Source organism: Heterocephalus glaber, unplaced genomic scaffold (genome assembly GCF_053883595.1).
Source record: "Heterocephalus glaber isolate CG9 unplaced genomic scaffold, H.glaber_assembly_v1.0 deba00001720, whole genome shotgun sequence".
NCBI classification, from domain to species: Eukaryota; Metazoa; Chordata; class Mammalia; order Rodentia; family Bathyergidae; genus Heterocephalus; species Heterocephalus glaber.
In genome coordinates this window covers 10,487,880-10,506,003 of record NW_028258433.1, presented here as the reverse complement: position 1 = coordinate 10,506,003, position 18,124 = coordinate 10,487,880, and the positions used below count along the sequence as shown (strand labels likewise).

At 35.1% G+C, this 18,124-nt stretch overlaps 1 protein-coding gene across 4 annotated transcripts in view; it reads left to right on the top strand.

The window, feature by feature from the left end:
* Trpc4 (transient receptor potential cation channel subfamily C member 4) overlaps positions 1-18,124 on the top strand; it is a 246,401-nt gene that overhangs the window by 105,624 nt on the left and 122,653 nt on the right. For all 4 annotated transcript variants that reach the window (XM_087199594.1, XM_087199595.1, XM_087199591.1 and 1 more), the window contains one exon: positions 4,530-5,048. In XM_087199594.1, coding sequence (XP_087055720.1) covers positions 4,530-5,048 — 519 coding nt within the window. The remainder of the gene's footprint in view (positions 1-4,529; positions 5,049-18,124) is intronic.

Genomic DNA, 18,124 nt, shown 5'->3' with positions numbered 1-18,124 from the left:
CATACTTCTTTATGGTTAAATAATATTCCACCATATCTATAAACTGTACATTCTCTATCCTTTCATCTCTTTATGGGCATGTAGGCTGATTCCATAATTTGGCAATTGTGAATACTTCTGAAGTAAAAATGAGTGCACACATATATTGACTGTATTCTGACTTTGATTCCTTCAAGTATGTACCCACAAAGGGTAGAGAAGGACCATATGTTATTTCTAATTTTAGCTTTTGAGGAACCTCCACATTGATTTCCATAGTAGCTACATTGTTACATTTCCCTCAACAATGTAGAAGGGTTCCTTTTCTCCACATCTTCATCAGAATATTTTTTCTTGATAGCCATTCTGTTGGGGTGAGATGGAATAGCAGTATAGTTTTGATTTTCATTTTCCTGATGAGTAAAGATGTTGAACATTTTCACATGTAATTATTGCCTTTTGTACATCATTTGAGAAATGTCTGTTCAGATCATCCACCCATTTATTGATTGAATTACTTGATCTTTTGGTATTGAATTTTTTGAATTTTCTGTTCTGGATATCAATACTGTCAGATGAATAGATGGTGTTATGGCTCATGTCTAGATGTCTCCTCAAAGCCTCATGTAATTGTAGGTGAGACTTTTAAAAAAAAAAAAAAAGGCTGAATCTAGAGTGTATGATTGATTCATGGTGCTGTGCTAGATTTAAGGGCAATAGGATTAAGGGTATGAGTTCTACCCACCCCAAGTAGCCTGGATAAGATAAAAGAGGCAGAAAGACACTGTTAAACTGCCTTGCTTGCTTTTGCTGTCTTCCACTGCCATGAACTAGTTCTCTTCTGTAATGTCCTCTCTGCACTGTGTCACTCTGCCTTACAGCCAGCCAACTATGGATGGAAACCTCTATAAGCTGTAAGCCAAATAAACCTTCTTTTATTAACTTGTGAGTGTTAGGAATTTTTTCTTAGCAAGGAGAGAAAACTAACTAAGACAGGTGAAAAAAAATTTTGTTCCATTCTGAGAGCTAGCTTTTACTTTTTGTTTTTGTGCAGAAGCTTTTTACTTTGATGTAATCTCATTTGTCAATTCTTACTGTTATTTCCTGAGCTAGTACAGTTCTGTGCAGGCAATCATTGCCAGTATCTCCAAGAATTTCCCCTTTTTGCCTCTAACAGTTAAAAAGTTTCAGGTCTTACGTTAAAGTCTACTTACATGAAGGTCTTCAACATTGAGTCGATTATTATAAAAGGTGAGAGATAATGATCTAGTTTTCATCCTCTAGGGTGGGTGTTTGGTTTACCCAAACCATTCCTTGAAGAGGCTATCTATTCTCCAGTGTATGTTTTTGGATCTTTTGTCAAGAATCAGATACTTGATGATGCATGGGTTTATTCCCAGGTCTTCTCTTCTACTCCATTAGTCTATATGTCAATTTGTATGTGAATACTGCACTTTTTATTTTACATTTATTTTGTCTGAGAAGTCTACCTATTTTTAATAGCAGTGTTGACATTCCCCCTATTGTTATGCTATGGTCCATTTCTCACATTATGTTCTTAAGTGATTGTTTGAAGATGAGTGCTCCAACATCTGATGCATGTACACTTACTATGTCTTCTTGATGGATTGTTGTCTTTATCAAAAGTTAGTGATATTTTTTGTCTCTGCTAACTGTTTTGGCTTGAAGTGTATTTTGCCAGCTGTGAGTATATTGATTATTGTTTGGTTTCAGAATACTCATGAGAGTATTATAATGTCCAGCCTTCTCCTTAGAGTTTGACCCCCAGTACAACTCAGAGGAGAAAACAAACCACAGTAAGAATAACACAAAGACAAATGATATAGAAGTAAGTAAAAAAAGATGATTAAAATCAACAACCATACCACCAATAACAATAGAAATGAGCAAAATAATATAGACTAAACTAAAAAGATAAGAAAAATATAAAAGCAATAATAAAACAATTTTAAAAAGAGGAGGTGGGGAAGGGCAAACTAAAGAACAAGTGTTTTTTAAAAAGGGAGAAGCAAAGAGTAAGAGATAACAATGATATAATTTTTTAAATTTACAGAAGTAAATATAATTTGAAAAGATAAGGAAAAAAAAAAAAAGAAAAGAAAAATGAGTGCAAAAACTTCCTCCTACCTGAGATGCTGGAATTGGAGAAGGTTCTTCCCAGTTCCTTAACTATTGGAGTCTCCCAGGCAGGGAGAGGGGACAGTGACTTGCAGCTGGGACCTGCTGTTTTTGCTGTCTGCTGTCACTATGCAGGTTTGTGCTGCACATTGGCTGAGATCTGCCCCATGTTCCTCCCCAGGCTTGGCCAGTTAATACTTCCTGGGATGTGCCAATGTTAATAATTTTCTCCCCATATTTGCTTTTTTTCTTTTAATGCACATCTCAAACATCAGCTAGCTGCAATTAGATTCACAAAATGTGGACAAACTAAATGTACACTCATTCCAGAGGCTGCCTTAGTCCATACACCCAGTAGTGTGGCAAATGTACAAGGTGAAGCATCTCCGCAAACACATCGGAGAGTGGAAGGAACAGTTCTGTGCTGGAGGGGACGTTAACCTACCAGCTTCAGTCTTGCTACTGTTTCACCCAGGTGCCTAAAACCACAAATGAAGGGACTTGATCCTCACTACAGAAGACAGTGCCACCCACTACCAAACCCTCCACAGCTTGAATTCTGTGCAGCTTAAACTTCTCTGGAGTTTGTGTCTGAACCTCACCCCCATGATTATCTCTCCTAGCTCTTTCCCACCCAGTCACTGCAACAGACTGTCTGTCCCCTGAGATCTAGAATTGTGTTGACTGATCTCCAAAGTATCTCAATCCCAATCAATAAGATCCCTCCCTAGATGGGTTCTCCTTATAGGACTCCAAAAAATGGTGAGCACTGCAGTGGATTTGACCTCCAAAGCTACTCTACCAAGCAAGAGGGGTAATGTTCAGACAATATCCCCCACTGGATTCAAAGCTTGCAGGGATCATGGGTGTCGCCAGAAGAGACTGTCAGTCCCTTGTTTACTTGGGGCTGCCAGTACTTTCCAGGTTAACCTTGTGCTTGTAGCATCTGCTTTTCCTACCCCTGACTACTCTTGGAGCACTGGAGTTGCAGCTATGAACTACTCCATACTCTTCTCTGAGTTACCTTTCTGTTTTCCTGCACACTTCCTCTCATTTTCCCCTCAAAATAGGCCTGTAAACATATTTTTAGAATAGTTTGTTGCCATCTTTACTATCAACTTATGGCATGCATCTTAAAATAACCCTTTAAGTAAATAATTTTAATATTTATATAGTGTTTAATATTTATGTATTCACTTTAATATTTATATAGTGTTTCTTACAAAACAGATATTCTAAATGGCTAGATGAATTCAAGACATATGTGTTTAATTACTCACATATAAAAATTATACTTCTATGTGAAAGTGCTGTAATTGAAGCTTCATTATATGTATCATTTTTCTTGACAATCGTTTTCCATTAATTCTTTTTGTGGTTTTCTTCACATATCATCCTCATCATATTTTAATGTAATATGTGGTTAATATTTCTTCTGCTTTGCTTAACTTATCTTTATGTAGCATGTATTTTTCACAGATGTCTCTGGGACTCCATGCCATCAAGAATATTAAACTCAAAATAATAAAGCAACATAGTATACAGACTTGCACGCTATTTCTACAGACTAGGGTGTCAGACAGGTGGATATGGGTTTGAATCACAGGTCTTCCACTTATCCCACTTATCTATAAAATATGAGTAATAAAAGACAAGAGTTAATGAACCTAGAAGTATTATTATTTTCTTCATTACCATCCCAAGAGTATAACTCAAAGGAAATCATGGGTAAACACATTGGTGACCTCATTCAATGGGAGTTCACACTGGTAACCAGGTTCAGTGTTTGTTTCTTTCTAAAGTACATTAATCTTAGAAGTGGAACATCTCTTGTCACCTGAAAAATATGCCCCAAAAAAGATAGAAAAGAAACCCTGAGGCTAGCCCACTTATTTCTGCTGACACCTTTAATCTTAGTGCGAATGTTAAGAAGGCAGAAGGTAACAGACAATTAAAAGCAAACAAACAAATTAAAAATCTTCACTGAGGATTTGAAAGACTACTATTGCAGAGAAAGTGCTTGAGTTTAAAACAACTCATTAACTGTAGTTCAGTATAGTTCATGATTATTTAGGAAATCAACATCTAGGAGAAAGGAAAGCAAAATGGTCAGAAAATAACTTGGGAGCAATAAATGCTTTTATCGAGAAAAACATTTCTCTAACCACCTTTTTTTAAGATTTCATAAAATGTCACAATTCAGGTTACAGAAAGAATAAATGCGTCGCACTAGAAAACCTTTTTCTTTCTTTTTTTTTCTTTAGAGAAAAGAATGTATCTCTCTTGCAAAAAATAATCTAGCAAAAGATTTATGAACTTTGTTCAACATTGCAATAGTATGCTGTTTGAAATTCACAGACTTGAACAAATGGGTAAATACTCATCCCCTCTGCTTTCTTCCTTTCTCCTAGGTACCTCCCATACTCCTTGATAAGCAGTTTTCTGAATTTACTCCCGATATCACCCCAATCATTTTGGCAGCCCATACAAACAATTACGAGATAATAAAACTTTTAGTCCAGAAAGGCGTCTCTGTGCCCCGACCCCACGAGGTCCGCTGTAACTGTGTGGAATGCGTCTCCAGCTCAGATGTGGACAGCCTCCGCCACTCGCGTTCCAGACTAAACATCTACAAGGCCCTGGCCAGTCCCTCGCTCATTGCACTGTCCAGCGAAGATCCTTTTCTCACAGCCTTTCAACTCAGTTGGGAGCTCCAGGAACTGAGCAAAGTGGAAAATGAATTCAAGTCAGAGTATGAGGAGCTGTCACGACAATGCAAGCAGTTTGCGAAGGACCTCCTGGATCAGACGAGGAGTTCCAGAGAACTGGAAATTATTCTTAATTACCGAGATGACAACAGTCTGCTTGAAGAGCAAAGTGGAAATGATCTTGCAAGACTAAAATTGGCCATTAAGTACCGTCAAAAAGAGGTGAGTGTTACCATCAGAGCACCATAGAATCTAATCACCTTGAAGTTAACTGCTTCTTACCAAATTAGTTCTGAGTTTTAATGTATTTGTTGTTCACCTCTAAGTGGATAGCATTCATTGTTTGCCAACTTAACAATCATCTTCACTGAAGGGTGCCATGTGATTAAATAATTTGCAGTAGTTTTTGGCATTTGTGTTGAAATGTACATGCTTGATTGTGATATAATGAAAATTTAATGAATTTTATAATCTCCAGTGTGAGAGATCTGGGTTCTGCTATTTGTATTTTGTAACTTCAAACAGTCCCGCATAGATTAAGTTTTCCCATGTACTTATTAGACAATGTTCATTATATATTTGTATATACACATTTGGAATGTGTTCCTCACAAGTTTATAGGAAGGGTAAAATGTGTGGAGATGTGTGAAGGCTCTTAGAAAATTATAAAGTATCATATTAATAAAATGAATATTAGACAATATTAATTTAGAAAAGCCTATAGTCCAACAGCAGATGAAACTGCTAAATCTTCTCTCTTTTCTTGTTGAGGTTCTTGATTTGTCAAAAGTAAAATTTAGAGAAGCTGTCGTAGGGTAATAATAATTTTCCCATGAACTTTCCACAGATTTGTGGTATTTATTTAATAAAGAAACTGCAGCCCTCTCCCACTCAGCATGATTTATGTTTCCATCACAATTTGTATTTGAAAGTGTTCTCAAAAGCATGTTCATTTCTATCTGCAGAAAATATTGACTCTCTTTTCGTTCTTGATTGACATTAATTATCTATTCCAGAATAATAGCTTGAAAAACTGTGTAAGATGAAAAACAGGAAAAAAAGGAAAAAGAGACTTTTGAGTTTTAAAATCTACTGTTTCTTTTGAATTTGGCCCATTTTATCCTTTCTTATCTCTAACTGCTTTGTCTATTGCTATTCCCTAAGCATTTCAGATTCCAGCTAACCTGAATTTACTTCCTTGAGTTTTCCTGAAATTATTTGAATAGATAAGTTAATCTAATTGCTGTAGGAGCCTAGTTGAAATAAATTTTTCTCTAACACTGAAGGGAGCAGATCTTTCTGTATGTATTTCCTCTGACTCTAAAATTGCATATCTTAATTTGAGTCAATGTCAACAGCATTAACACATTTTCTTAGGTTCTTGTGTTTAGGACTCAAGAACATAATATTTTAAAGGAAAGAATAATTTTAATATTCAGCTCTAAGATGTATTGATGAAAATCTTTGCATGATTTAAGATTTTTTAAATAATGACAATGAAAAGTTATTCCATTTATTCTTTTTAATGATGTGGGGTAACATGGCCAGAGTATTTGGGTCAGATCTTCTTAAAGATCCACTTTTAACACAGCAATATGATTTTCTTTCTTTAGCCTTCTTTGGAGATACAGATTTAAGAAATTGCCATATGATTATAAAGGTGTCAACAATATGTGTGTTCAGAGTTGGTATTATTCTATACAACTGAGCTGAATGACATTTCCAGGATGTTCAATCCACACAGTAAAAAATAAGGTAGCATCCAGCTTTGCTCACTTGTTCCAATTCTGCTTTCTCTACAGTGAGTCTACTCAGCTTTATTTCTTGCCTATACTGACTTTAGTCCTGTGTTCATAGCTTGCTTAATTTTGTTTTTGGCTACAGTGACTTTTGTGAAGACCTAGGAAGGAACTACTAATAAACTCAGTATATGCTTATAACAGAAACTACCAATAATATTTACCCAATTTATTCTGCCAAATGGGATTAAGCTCAGTGACACCACACCTGCCTCACAAGCGCAAGGTCCTGAGTTCAATCCCTGGTACAAAAAAAAAAAAAAAAAGAAAAGAAAAGAAAAGAAAGAAATGACTCCAAGACAAAAATTTTAACATGGATTACTTGCGTACTACTATCCATTTATGTTTACCTAAAAATCATTTCATAGACCTAAGTCCTTTCCTTCTTTAATTCTTTCAACGTGTATTTCACAGAACACATTTTAGGTAGTTCATGGAGCCCATAGAATTACAGGGTGACCTATCTCTGCTCTTGTAGATCTGATAGTCTATTAGGAGAGACAGTAAAACAGCAAATATATATTTTTGTATATTTTGTTTTTGATTCATTAAAAATCTTCACTTTACTTAGAATTTATTTCTTTGCTTAGATTGCTTTGTATATTTCATTAATATGCAAAGTAAGCTCAATTTCAAAGTTTACTGAATAAAACGTCACAAATCATTGAGTCCCTAATTAAGCATGTCAGAAGCAAAGCAATAAAGGCATTTGATCATTTTTAACACTTTCTGCAAGATGTTTAAACGTTTTTTTCTAAAATAAAGTTGTGATTTTGAAAGATAATCGAAACTAACAATGCAATAAAAAAGAAAGCTAAAAAATAAAGCATGTAACAAGAAAATGAAAATTTGTAACATCCTTTAAATGAAACATTTTTAACAGACATCACATTTGTATTTTTTCTTTTCATTTTTTTGAGATTTCAATGAAAAAACTTAGAACAAAATTCTTACACATCATTCTGGAGAATCTTGTATTCAGTATAAAAGGGCATATTTCCTTTTGGGGTGATAATTTTCCCACAGCAAAGCAGGATTGTATTTATGACAGCACTATAGAAAGATTAGGAATAAGATTTTACTCTTGTATTTACTCTTTAAAACCATAAGATGCATTTCATTAAACATTTCTAGATCATTCAAAGTATGGACTTCAATATATAATTTAAAATTTTCTAGTAAAATTGTGTGTATTAAAAAACTCTCTTTTTTAGCAACAATGCATTGCTTTATACCTTTTTATCACAAGTGTTCCTTGGTTAGTTCTAAAAATTTTTGAGGTTTCCCTGCAGTCTGTCATTTTTGGAATGTGCCTTCTTATGAACCTCCATATTGACAAAGTTGTATTCTTTATTTAAAGCTTAGTTCACATTTCACCTCTCCAGGGAGAAGTCCATGAAGCATTTCCTTCTCTACACTGCCTGGGATAAGGTCCTACTGGTACACATTAACTATTGCATTCAATTCTTCCTCTAGATTGTGAGTGTAAAGAACATAACTGTATTATTCACCAATCATATTGTAGCATCTGAAGTAAAGAAGGTTCTCAGGCTGGGTACAGTGGTGGAAACCCGTAGCCCCAGCCACTCAGGAAACAGAGTCAGGAGGATTGTTTCAACTCAAGAGAGTTCAAGGTCAGCCTGAGCAACATGGTGAAATACTACCCCAAAGGAAAAACTAGTGCTCAGAAATAAATACACCTGAATGAAGTTGGAGAACCTGTTGCATGTGTTTATACCTAATTAATTTACTGAGTCCAGATTAATCTCCTAATAACAGTATTCCTGTGATTTCAGATATTAAAATAAGTTATCTTATCAGGATTTAATTTCAAGCTTGTTCTAGTACTTCTCTAATATCCAAAAAGAAAGGTCTACATTAATTGCCTATCATTAACATGTTTACATTTTAATTTTATGTATTTTTCTAAGCAGCAGGCATAAAACAATCTTCTTGTTTCAATTTATACTAGACTAATGATGTAATAGTTTTTATTAGTCATATACTAATAAAACAAACATTATCTTGCAGCAATTCAAATCAATATATGTTAAGGACCAGGTTATCTAATTAACATAATCTGTTGTACTTAAACTTACAAACAAACCTATGCAGTGTGAACTACTTTTTGTTTTGTTTTGTGTGCTTAATAATATTCAGTCTCATTCTATTAATTAATGGATCCAAGATACAAATCCAGACCCTTAACTATAAAATCTTTTGTTCATTTTTACCTTTTTTTATGTGTGAAACAATAATCCTGTTATTAGTGATATTCTCTTATGGAACAGAGAAAGTTCTTTCACCAGGGATGGAAGCAAATACCTACATCCCAGTGCTAATCTTAATAATGAACAGTGTTGAGGGAAGCTGTATAAAAACAGGACTATGTGGTGATGATTTAGCTCAGTGGCATTGTGCCTGTCTGGCAAGTGTAAGGTCCTGAGTTAAATCCCCGGTACTGGAAACAAACAAACAAAACAAAACAAACAAGCAAACAAACAGGACTATGCACCGAGATACTCAGACTTGATTCTTCTCCTGTGTGTTAGACAGAAGCAGGGCATGACTGAAAATGTATCTCTACATAGGAACTCGGCCCTTGGTCCCTGGAATGAGTTTCATGACTGTAGAATTTGTGGAGTTCAAATGATTTTCATGCTGTCATTTCTCTTCCCCAGTGTTTGCAAGATCGCTAAATGTGTCTGGAAAACTTGTTGCATCCTTTAATTTTTTTTTTTAAGCAAAGCTCTTACCAAGTTTAAGTTATATATGGTTGACAACATTGTGAAGTAACTAATCCACAGGCAAAGAGGGCTTGATTTTGAATAATAATGGAAAGCAGTGGAATATATCATTTTGTGTGAAAGCATTATAATTACAATTTGTTGTCTTTATAGTTTTTTTTAAATTCAGGTGGAAAAATTCTACGTAGTAAATAGCATACATGCATATACTTAATTGGGGTTTCTTTTTTTACAAAGATTTTACAGCAACATTGCAATATTAAACATGGGAAGCAGTCAAGATTTTGTCTTAAAAATTTATAAAACTCTTAAAGAAAAAGATGAGAAATCAGCATTTGAGTAGTCCTCATTCAAACCCTCCTCACTTTCTGTTTATGCAGTCTTGATAAACTGAATTAGAAACTGAATGAAAAATGTCGAGTTTTATGTCAGTCCAGTGAACTGAGTTCATTCTGGTGTCCCAGAGTGATAGCTTGTTAAAGCTCTTTTACAACTCCTGAGATTTATGGTTTTATATTTCTTGATTCATTCAAAATTCCAACATTGAATCAAGAAATAAAACTGCTTTCAAAAGAGAGACACAAGGGACTGAAGAACCACAAAGGGTACAACCCTGACACTCCCAGAGAGGGGCACTTCTGAAGTGTTGGATGATGTCAGTCTCACAATGAAGGCTGCAGAAACAAAAGAAATTGCATTTCCTTAAAACAGCCTAGAGCTCAACTCAACTGTATGTAATAGATTTTTTTATTCTGTAAAATTTGCTGATAATTTTATTATGCCAAAATTGTTTTTAAACTGAAGTTGCTCTTAAAAATAATTTTTAAGGGGCCGGGGATTTAGCTCAGTGGTTCCGCCACCTGCTTCGCAAGCGCAAGGACCCAAGTTCGATCCCCGGTACCAAAAAAAAAAAAAAAAAATATATATATATATATATATATATATATATATATACACACACACACACATATATATATATACACACACCATAATAATATATATATATTTTTGTACCTAATAATATATATATATTTTTTTGTACCAAAAAATATATATATACCATAATACATATATATATATTGGTACCAGGGATCGAACTCGGGTCCTTGCGCTTGCGAAGCAGGTGGCGGAACCACTGAGCTAAATCCCCGGCCCCAATAATAATAATTTTAAATAAAATCATAGTTTAAATCCAAAGTTGTTGTAGTATGAACTTCATATTAAAAACAAACCAGGGCTGGGGATTTAGCTCAGTGGCACCACTTCTGCCTAGAAAGCCGAAAGCACAAGGTCCTAAATTCAATCCTGGTATCTCAAAAAAACAACAACAAAAAACCCCCAACCCCCAAAAACCAACATAAAAAATGCCACTCATGTTGTTAGCTACTTAGCTGAGGTCCCATTTTGTGAGATGCCATTTTGTGCTTTTTATAGTAGTTAAGGGAAAATCAAAATTCTTTGCACTTATTTTTTATTTTAAAACTTTCTCAAGATTGTGCCATCATTGGGCCTTCTCACCACCCTCCAAAAATGCAGAAGAATCAGTGTGACTTCTTGGCTGTTGCAGGACAACCTTGTGATATTTTTGTTAGTTAGGGATGGTTCCCCCATTAGGTCTAGTGGATTGTGATGGCTGGTCAGTGGCCATGCAGAAGCTGTACACTGACTACAAACTAGACAGAATATTTTACCCTTTTAACCAATGATTGCCTTGGAATGTTTTATTTTTCTTCTTTTTTAGTCTTGGTTAAGTCTGGAGATTTTAAATTAAAGCTTTCATATTTTCCTGTGCCCTGTAAATTCCGTGTCAGAATGTGGACAATTTGGAGAAAAATGTCTCAAGCTATGCAGAATTTGTGTCACAGACATAAAGTAACAGCTATAGGATAGCCAAGAGGCAATTCTAGGAAGAAAAATTGAGAAAATGTAATTCATTTCATGTTCCATTCCTTCCCTGAGATTTTTCTTCTGAAATATCTTTGAGTCATTGAGTGTCTTTGAATCTCTTAGTTATTTATATGAGTAAAGTTGGTAATGAATTACCTCCCTTTGCGTTTTTAAATACGCATGAGGCCATTTGCATCAGATTTGATATTACCTATCAGGTACTTCACTTTGTCTCTTTAATATTTAAAAATTTTGAAAACATTTATGTTCTTCAATTGTGTCCTCAAATACCATTCTCTCTAGTATGGTTTCCTTTAATTTATCCCCAAGTCAAAATTAATTATTTTTTTCTTCTGTGAGGTAGAAACACTGTTTTATTCCCAATGCTGAGTTTTCTTCTTGATGTTTATTTTCACATTTTTAGACAAGCAGGCACCTTGCCTCTAATCTTATCTCCTCCTATCCATTGCTCGCAGTACTACTAAAATGTTTTTATTCCATTTAACCAGGAACAATTTTCCCAGTCCTATGTTCAGAAAAGACCCTGTTTAATCAGTACAAATATGAGTGCATAAACTCTGTGTGTGATGTCAATCACACAAGTGCCAATGCCCCAGCATGCTTATTTGGATTCTACCTAAATCTTTGTTTCATCTACTATTCACCATCACTGCTTATAGTCCTTTCAATCAAATTGAAATCTCAAAAAATAGTTGATTATTTTACTCCTTGAATCTTTTTGCCCATGAGTTTCGTGACATCTTGGCCTCTGCCCTATTTTCTTGGCCTGTTGCAATGGGTTTTGCCTAGATCACATTAGTGTTCTCTGGAAAGTTTTGAAATAATACACTGCTGCTTCCATCCAATCTGCAGACTAGCTAAATCAGAACATCTGGCAGGCAGTATGGTGGCATTCTTTTCAATTTAATTTTAATTTCTACAGAAATGAATCTAATGTGCAGTCCAGAATGAGAACCAGTTGAAATGATCTACCAAATGCAGCCATGTTCAAGGGTAGGGTCTAGAGTGGTGACTGAATCATGAGGGTATCAATCTCATCAATGGATTAACCCATTGAGGAATCCATGGGTGAATGATCTGGGCTATTAGGATATATAGCCCAGTTGCAGGACGTATATATCTGGGAGTGTGCCTTTGAAGGGTATATATTGTTCCTGGCCCCTTCCTCCCTCAGGGTCTCTTTAATATCTCTCTGATCCTTGGCTACTGTAAGGTGAGCAGCTTTCCTCCACCACATATTTTCTGGTATATTTTCTTATAAAAGAGTTGCTATTGTTATCCAATTATTATTAGTATGTTTTGTCTATCATTTCATAAGCCCTAATATAACAATCTAACTTTATGTCATTCTCTTGTATATTAAGTAGTGGAAAATGTTGGCTTCATAATTTAATGTGTGATCCATTTTTATCTATGCCTTGTGGGTTGCATTACATTTTTTAATATAAAAAAAGTTTGTCTTTCTTACAATCTACTAGTATAGTCAGTACTCTGATCCATTTATATTAAGATCTACATTGACATCAAAATGTATAATGTATAAGATTTACCTCAGCCTCTAAAGTTATCCATACTTTAACTCTTCACATTATAGGCAATAAAACAAATTACATTGTGTGCTACACATTTGATTTTAATTTGTCCTTCTGACTTACATTTCTGAATACATTTCAGGCATTGGTTATACATGCCCTTAGAACCAGGTTACTGCAGTTCAGAGCAGGAGCTGTTATCACAGCAATGCTTACAGAAATCCTAAGCTCATGTTAGGAATTGAATGAATGAAACGATACTGAGTGACATAAATAATCATGAAACCTGTAAAAGTGCTTTCAAAAACACTATTCTTCTAGTTTAATTCTTCCCTCTGCTGTTGTGAAGAGCACACTCACTGACCAATTGTAGGCCTCCTGTCCTTCCTTGTCCTATGTATGTGCACACCTGCTGTTGCTAGGCAAAGGAGGCATGGACAACACATGCTCCACAGCTTCACCCCAGCCCCTTCAAGGGACCAAACATTTTGGTGCCTTCAGTGTCAACCAATGTGTCATGGGGAAGTAAGTGGCTGCTGATGACTTGTCAGCATGCTGATAGAACTATGGCAGGTAATCAGGCATTTGATTTAACACTAGATTTTCCAGCTTAGAATTCAAGCCCCATGAGTTTCTTTATAAGCAACTTCAGTGAGGTGTAACCAGTTTCCCGTAATTCTTCCCTGAATGCTTTTCTCTCAGTTGAACTTCTATGTGTCCATAACATTGTATAAAATTATCTTCAACTCTACTGATTAAAAAGTGACAAAATTGGGCCAGGAATTTAGCTCAGTGGTTCTGCCACCTGCCTCACAAGCCCAGTTGGATCCCTGGTACCAAAAAAAAAAAAAAATGACAAAATTATGTTCTATAAAACAGAAAGTAGCAAATCTTAGCTTTAGGCGAGATATGAAATTAATTTATTTTGTGATGGATTTAAATAGACTCATAAATAGACAACTTATTTCTTAAATTCTTTTACTGATACATTTTAGGTATACAATACGTTTACATTTATCATTGGGTGCTTGTACCTGTACATGATGTATCTTAGTTCTTATTTTTTTTCCCCATTACATGTGTGCCCTTCACCCCTTCCACCCTTCCCTATTTACATAGATTTCGTTTCCAGTTATTTTCTTTTCTAATTATTTTTCCATTCCTTTCTTCCTTTTCCCCTTCCCTTCCCACCACCCGTACATCTTTGAAACTTTCCCTATTTCAAATTGTCAATTATTCATTTTAATCATTTTCATCCGTATTTACACTTTCAGTTTCTCACACTATAGAAGCTATTCAGTATTTACACATGTGCCCTATTTATTTCACTTAAGAGTATGGCCTCAATATGCATCCATTCAGCTATAAATATATCTATTTTCTCATTCTTTATGGCTAAGTAGTACTCCATTATATAAAAAAAAACCACATCTTCTTTATCCAGTTTCTTCTTTTTCCAGTTGATGGGCATTTGGGCTATTTCCAAGCTTTAGCTATTACAAACTGTGCTGATATAAACATGGGTGCACGTATATCACAGTGGTATGATTTTTTTAATTCTTTGGGGAAGCTACCCAGCAGGGGAATAACTGGGTCAAATGGGACCTCTAGCCCTAGTTCTTTGAGGTATCTCCATACGGATTTCCACAGTGCTTACACCATTCTGCACTCCCAATGACAATGGAGAAGAGTTCCTTTCTCTCCACACCCCTGCCAGCATTTGTTATTGGCTGATTTCTTGATAGCAGCCATTCTTTCTGGGGTAAGGTTGAATCTCAGGGTTGTTTTCATTTACATCACTCAAATGACCAGTGATGCTGAATATTATTTCAAATATTTATTTCCTGCTTTTACTTCTTTGTCTGAGAAATGTCTGTTCATTTCAGATGCCCATTTTTGAATTGGGTCTTTGAATTTGAGAGGTCTGATTTTTTTCAATTCTTTATATATTCTAGATAGCAGACCTTTATCAGAGGTACAGCTGCGAAATTTTTTTTCCCACATTGTAGGTTGTCTCTTAGCTCTGTTGGTGGTTTCACTTGCAGTGTAGAAGCTTTTTAATAAGATGAGATCCCAGTTGTTGACTCTTTCTGCTAGTTCCCATGTTACTGAGATTTTGTTCATAAAGTCTTTTCCTATGCCAATGTCTTCAAGAGTTTTACCTAACTTATATTCCAGCAAGTTTAGTGTTTCTGTATTAATATTTAGATCTGTAATCAATTTCAATCTTAGTTTAGTGCCTAGTGATAGGTATGGGTCTAGTTTTAATCTTTGGCAGGTTGAAATCCAGTTTTTCCAATACCGTTTATTAAATAGGCTATCTTTCCTCCTATGAGGGTGGTTGGCTCCTTTGTCAAAGATGAGGTGGCTGAGCATGTCTGGAGTTGTTTCTGCATCTTCTAATCTATTCCACTGATCCTCAGGTCTGTATCTTTGCCAGTACCATACTGATTTTATCACAGTAGCTTTGTAGTATAGTTTCAATTTGGGTATTGTGATACCCCCAGCTATGTCTCAGTTGCCTAGAATTGCTTTTGCTATTCTAGGTCTCTTCTGGTTCCAAATGAATTTTTGGATTGCTTTCTCTAGTTCTGTGAAGTATATTGTTGGAATTTCAATTGGCATTGCATTAAATCTATATAGTAGTTTTGGAAGTATGGCTATTTTCACTATATTGGTTTGTCCTACCCAGGAAGAAGGGATGTCTTTCCATTTTCTTATCACCTCCTTGATCTCCTTTTTCAAAGTGCTGTAATTTTCAGTGTAGAGGTCTTTTGCTTTCTTTGTCAGGTTGATTCCTAGATATTTCACTTTTTGGATGCTATTGGAAAAGGAATTGTTTCCCGAATTTCTCTCTCAGTGAGTTTGCTATTTATGTATAAGAAGGCTAATTTTTTTTAGTGTTGACCTTATATCTAGCTACACTACTGAATCTGTCAATTAGGTCTAGAAGACTTTTGACCAAGTTTTTTGGGTCTTCTATGTAAAGTATCATATCATCAGCAAATAATGACAGTTTAACTTCTTCCTTTCCTATCTTTATTCCTTTTATTTCTTTCTCTTGTCTAATTTCTGTGGCTAATGTTTCCAGGAAAATATTGAACAGGAGTGGTGATAGTGGGCATCCTTGTCTTGTTCCTGATTTTAGCGTGAAAGTTTTAAGTTTTTGACCATTTAGTATGATGTTGGCTGTCGGTTTTTCATAGAGAGCCTTAATCAGGTTGCGATAAAGGCCTTCTATTCCAATTTTCTGTAGTGTTTTAATCATGAATGGGTGTTGGATTTTGTCAAATGCCTTTTCTGCATCTATTGAGATGATCATATGGTTTTTGTCCTTGGCTCTGTTAATATAGTGTATTACATTTATTGATTTATGGATGTTGAAACATCCTTGGATCCCTGGGATAAATCCGACTTGGTCAGGGTGTATGATCCTCTTGATGACTCTCTGTATTCTGTTTGCCAGTATCTTCTTGAGGATTTTTGCATCTATATTCATTAGGTAGATTAGTCTGTAATTCTCTTTTGGGGATGGGTCTTTCCCTGGATTTGGAATCAAAGTAACACTTGCTTCCAGGACTGAATTTCGGATACCTGCTTCCCTTTCAATTTCCTTGATGAGTTTAAAGACTAATGGTAATAGTTCTTCAAATGTCTTGTAGAATTCAGCGGTGAAGCCATCAGGACCTGGGCTTTTCTTTGTTGGTAAGTTTTTTATTACATTTTCAATTTCATTCATTGTAATTGGATGTTTAGAATTTCTATATCTTCTTCATTTAAATTTGGCAATTCATATGTATCTAGGAATCTTCCATTTCTTCTGTGTTTTCCATTTTATTAGAGTACAGGTTCTCAAAGTAGGTAGTGATGATCCTCTGGATTTCTACTGGTCTGTTGTGACTTTACCTTTTTTGTTCTTAACTTCATGTATTTGAGCCTTTTCTTTCCTTTTTTTGAAAAGGTTGGCTCAAGGTTTAATGATTTTATTTATAATTTCAAAAAAACAGCTCTTCAATTCATTGATTTTTTGTATCATGCTCTTAGTCTCCATTGCATTGATTTCTGCTCGGATCTTTATAATTTCCTCTCTTGTACGAGCTTTTGGTTTGTTATGCTCTTCTTTTTCTAGGAGCTTGAGGTTCTGTATTAGGTTATTTATCTGAGTTCTCTCTGTTTTCCTAATGTGGACATTCACTGCTATGAATTTCCCCAGTAGAACTGCTTTCATTGTGTCCCATAGATTCCTGTATGTTGTACTGGCATTATCATTTACTTGTAGAAACTGTCTAATTTCTTCTTTAATTTCCTCTGTGACCCATAGTTTGTTCAGGAGGGTGTTATTCAATTTCCATGTGTTTCTGGGAGTTTTGCAGTTTCTTATGATATTGATCTCCAATTTTATTGCACTATGATCTGATAATATACAGGAGGTAATTTCAATTATTTTAAATTTACTTAGACATATTGTATGAACTAGCATGTGGTCTATTTGGGAGAATGACTCATGTGTAGCCAAAAAGAATGTACATTCTAATTTTGTGATGTGGAATACTCTGTAAACATCTATTAAGTCCACTTGTTCAATAGCTTGGTTCAGTTCTAGAATTTCATTGTTAATTTTTTTCTACATGATCTGTCCAATAGTGGGGTATTGAAGCCCCCTACTACAATTGTATTAGTGGTTATTTGGTTTTTCATGTCCATTAATATTTGTTTTGTATAGTTGGGGGCATTCGTATTTGGTGCATATATATTTAGGACTGTCATCTCTTCCTCTTGGATTGTTCCCTTCACAAGGATGTAGTGACTATCTTTGTCTCTCTTAATTAACTTTGGTTTGAAACCTACTTTGTCTGCAAATAGGATTGCTACCCCTGCTCTTTTCTGGGTTCCTGTTGTGTGGAGAATTTTTTTCCATCCTTTTACTTTCAGTCTATGAATTTCTTTTTGAGTTAGGTGTGTTTCTTTTATACATCATATTGTTGGATTTTGCTTCTTAATCCATTCTGTCAGTCTATTTCTTTTGATTGGTGAAATGAGGCCATTAACACTGCTAGTTATAATTGATAGATATTGACTCATCCTTGTCATGATGTTTTACTGTTGTTGGCTCTTTTATTTCTTATTTTTTCCCCCTTTCCCTTTAGTTTCTTACCTTGCCTCATGGCTTCCCACTGTTGAGCCTCATGGAGTTGTGACCCTCATTGTCTTTTTCTAGGATATTGCTTAGAATTGTTTGGCATGCTGGTTTGATTTTTATGAAATTTCTCAGGTGTTCTTTGTCATGGAAGTATCTCATTCCTCCATTGATT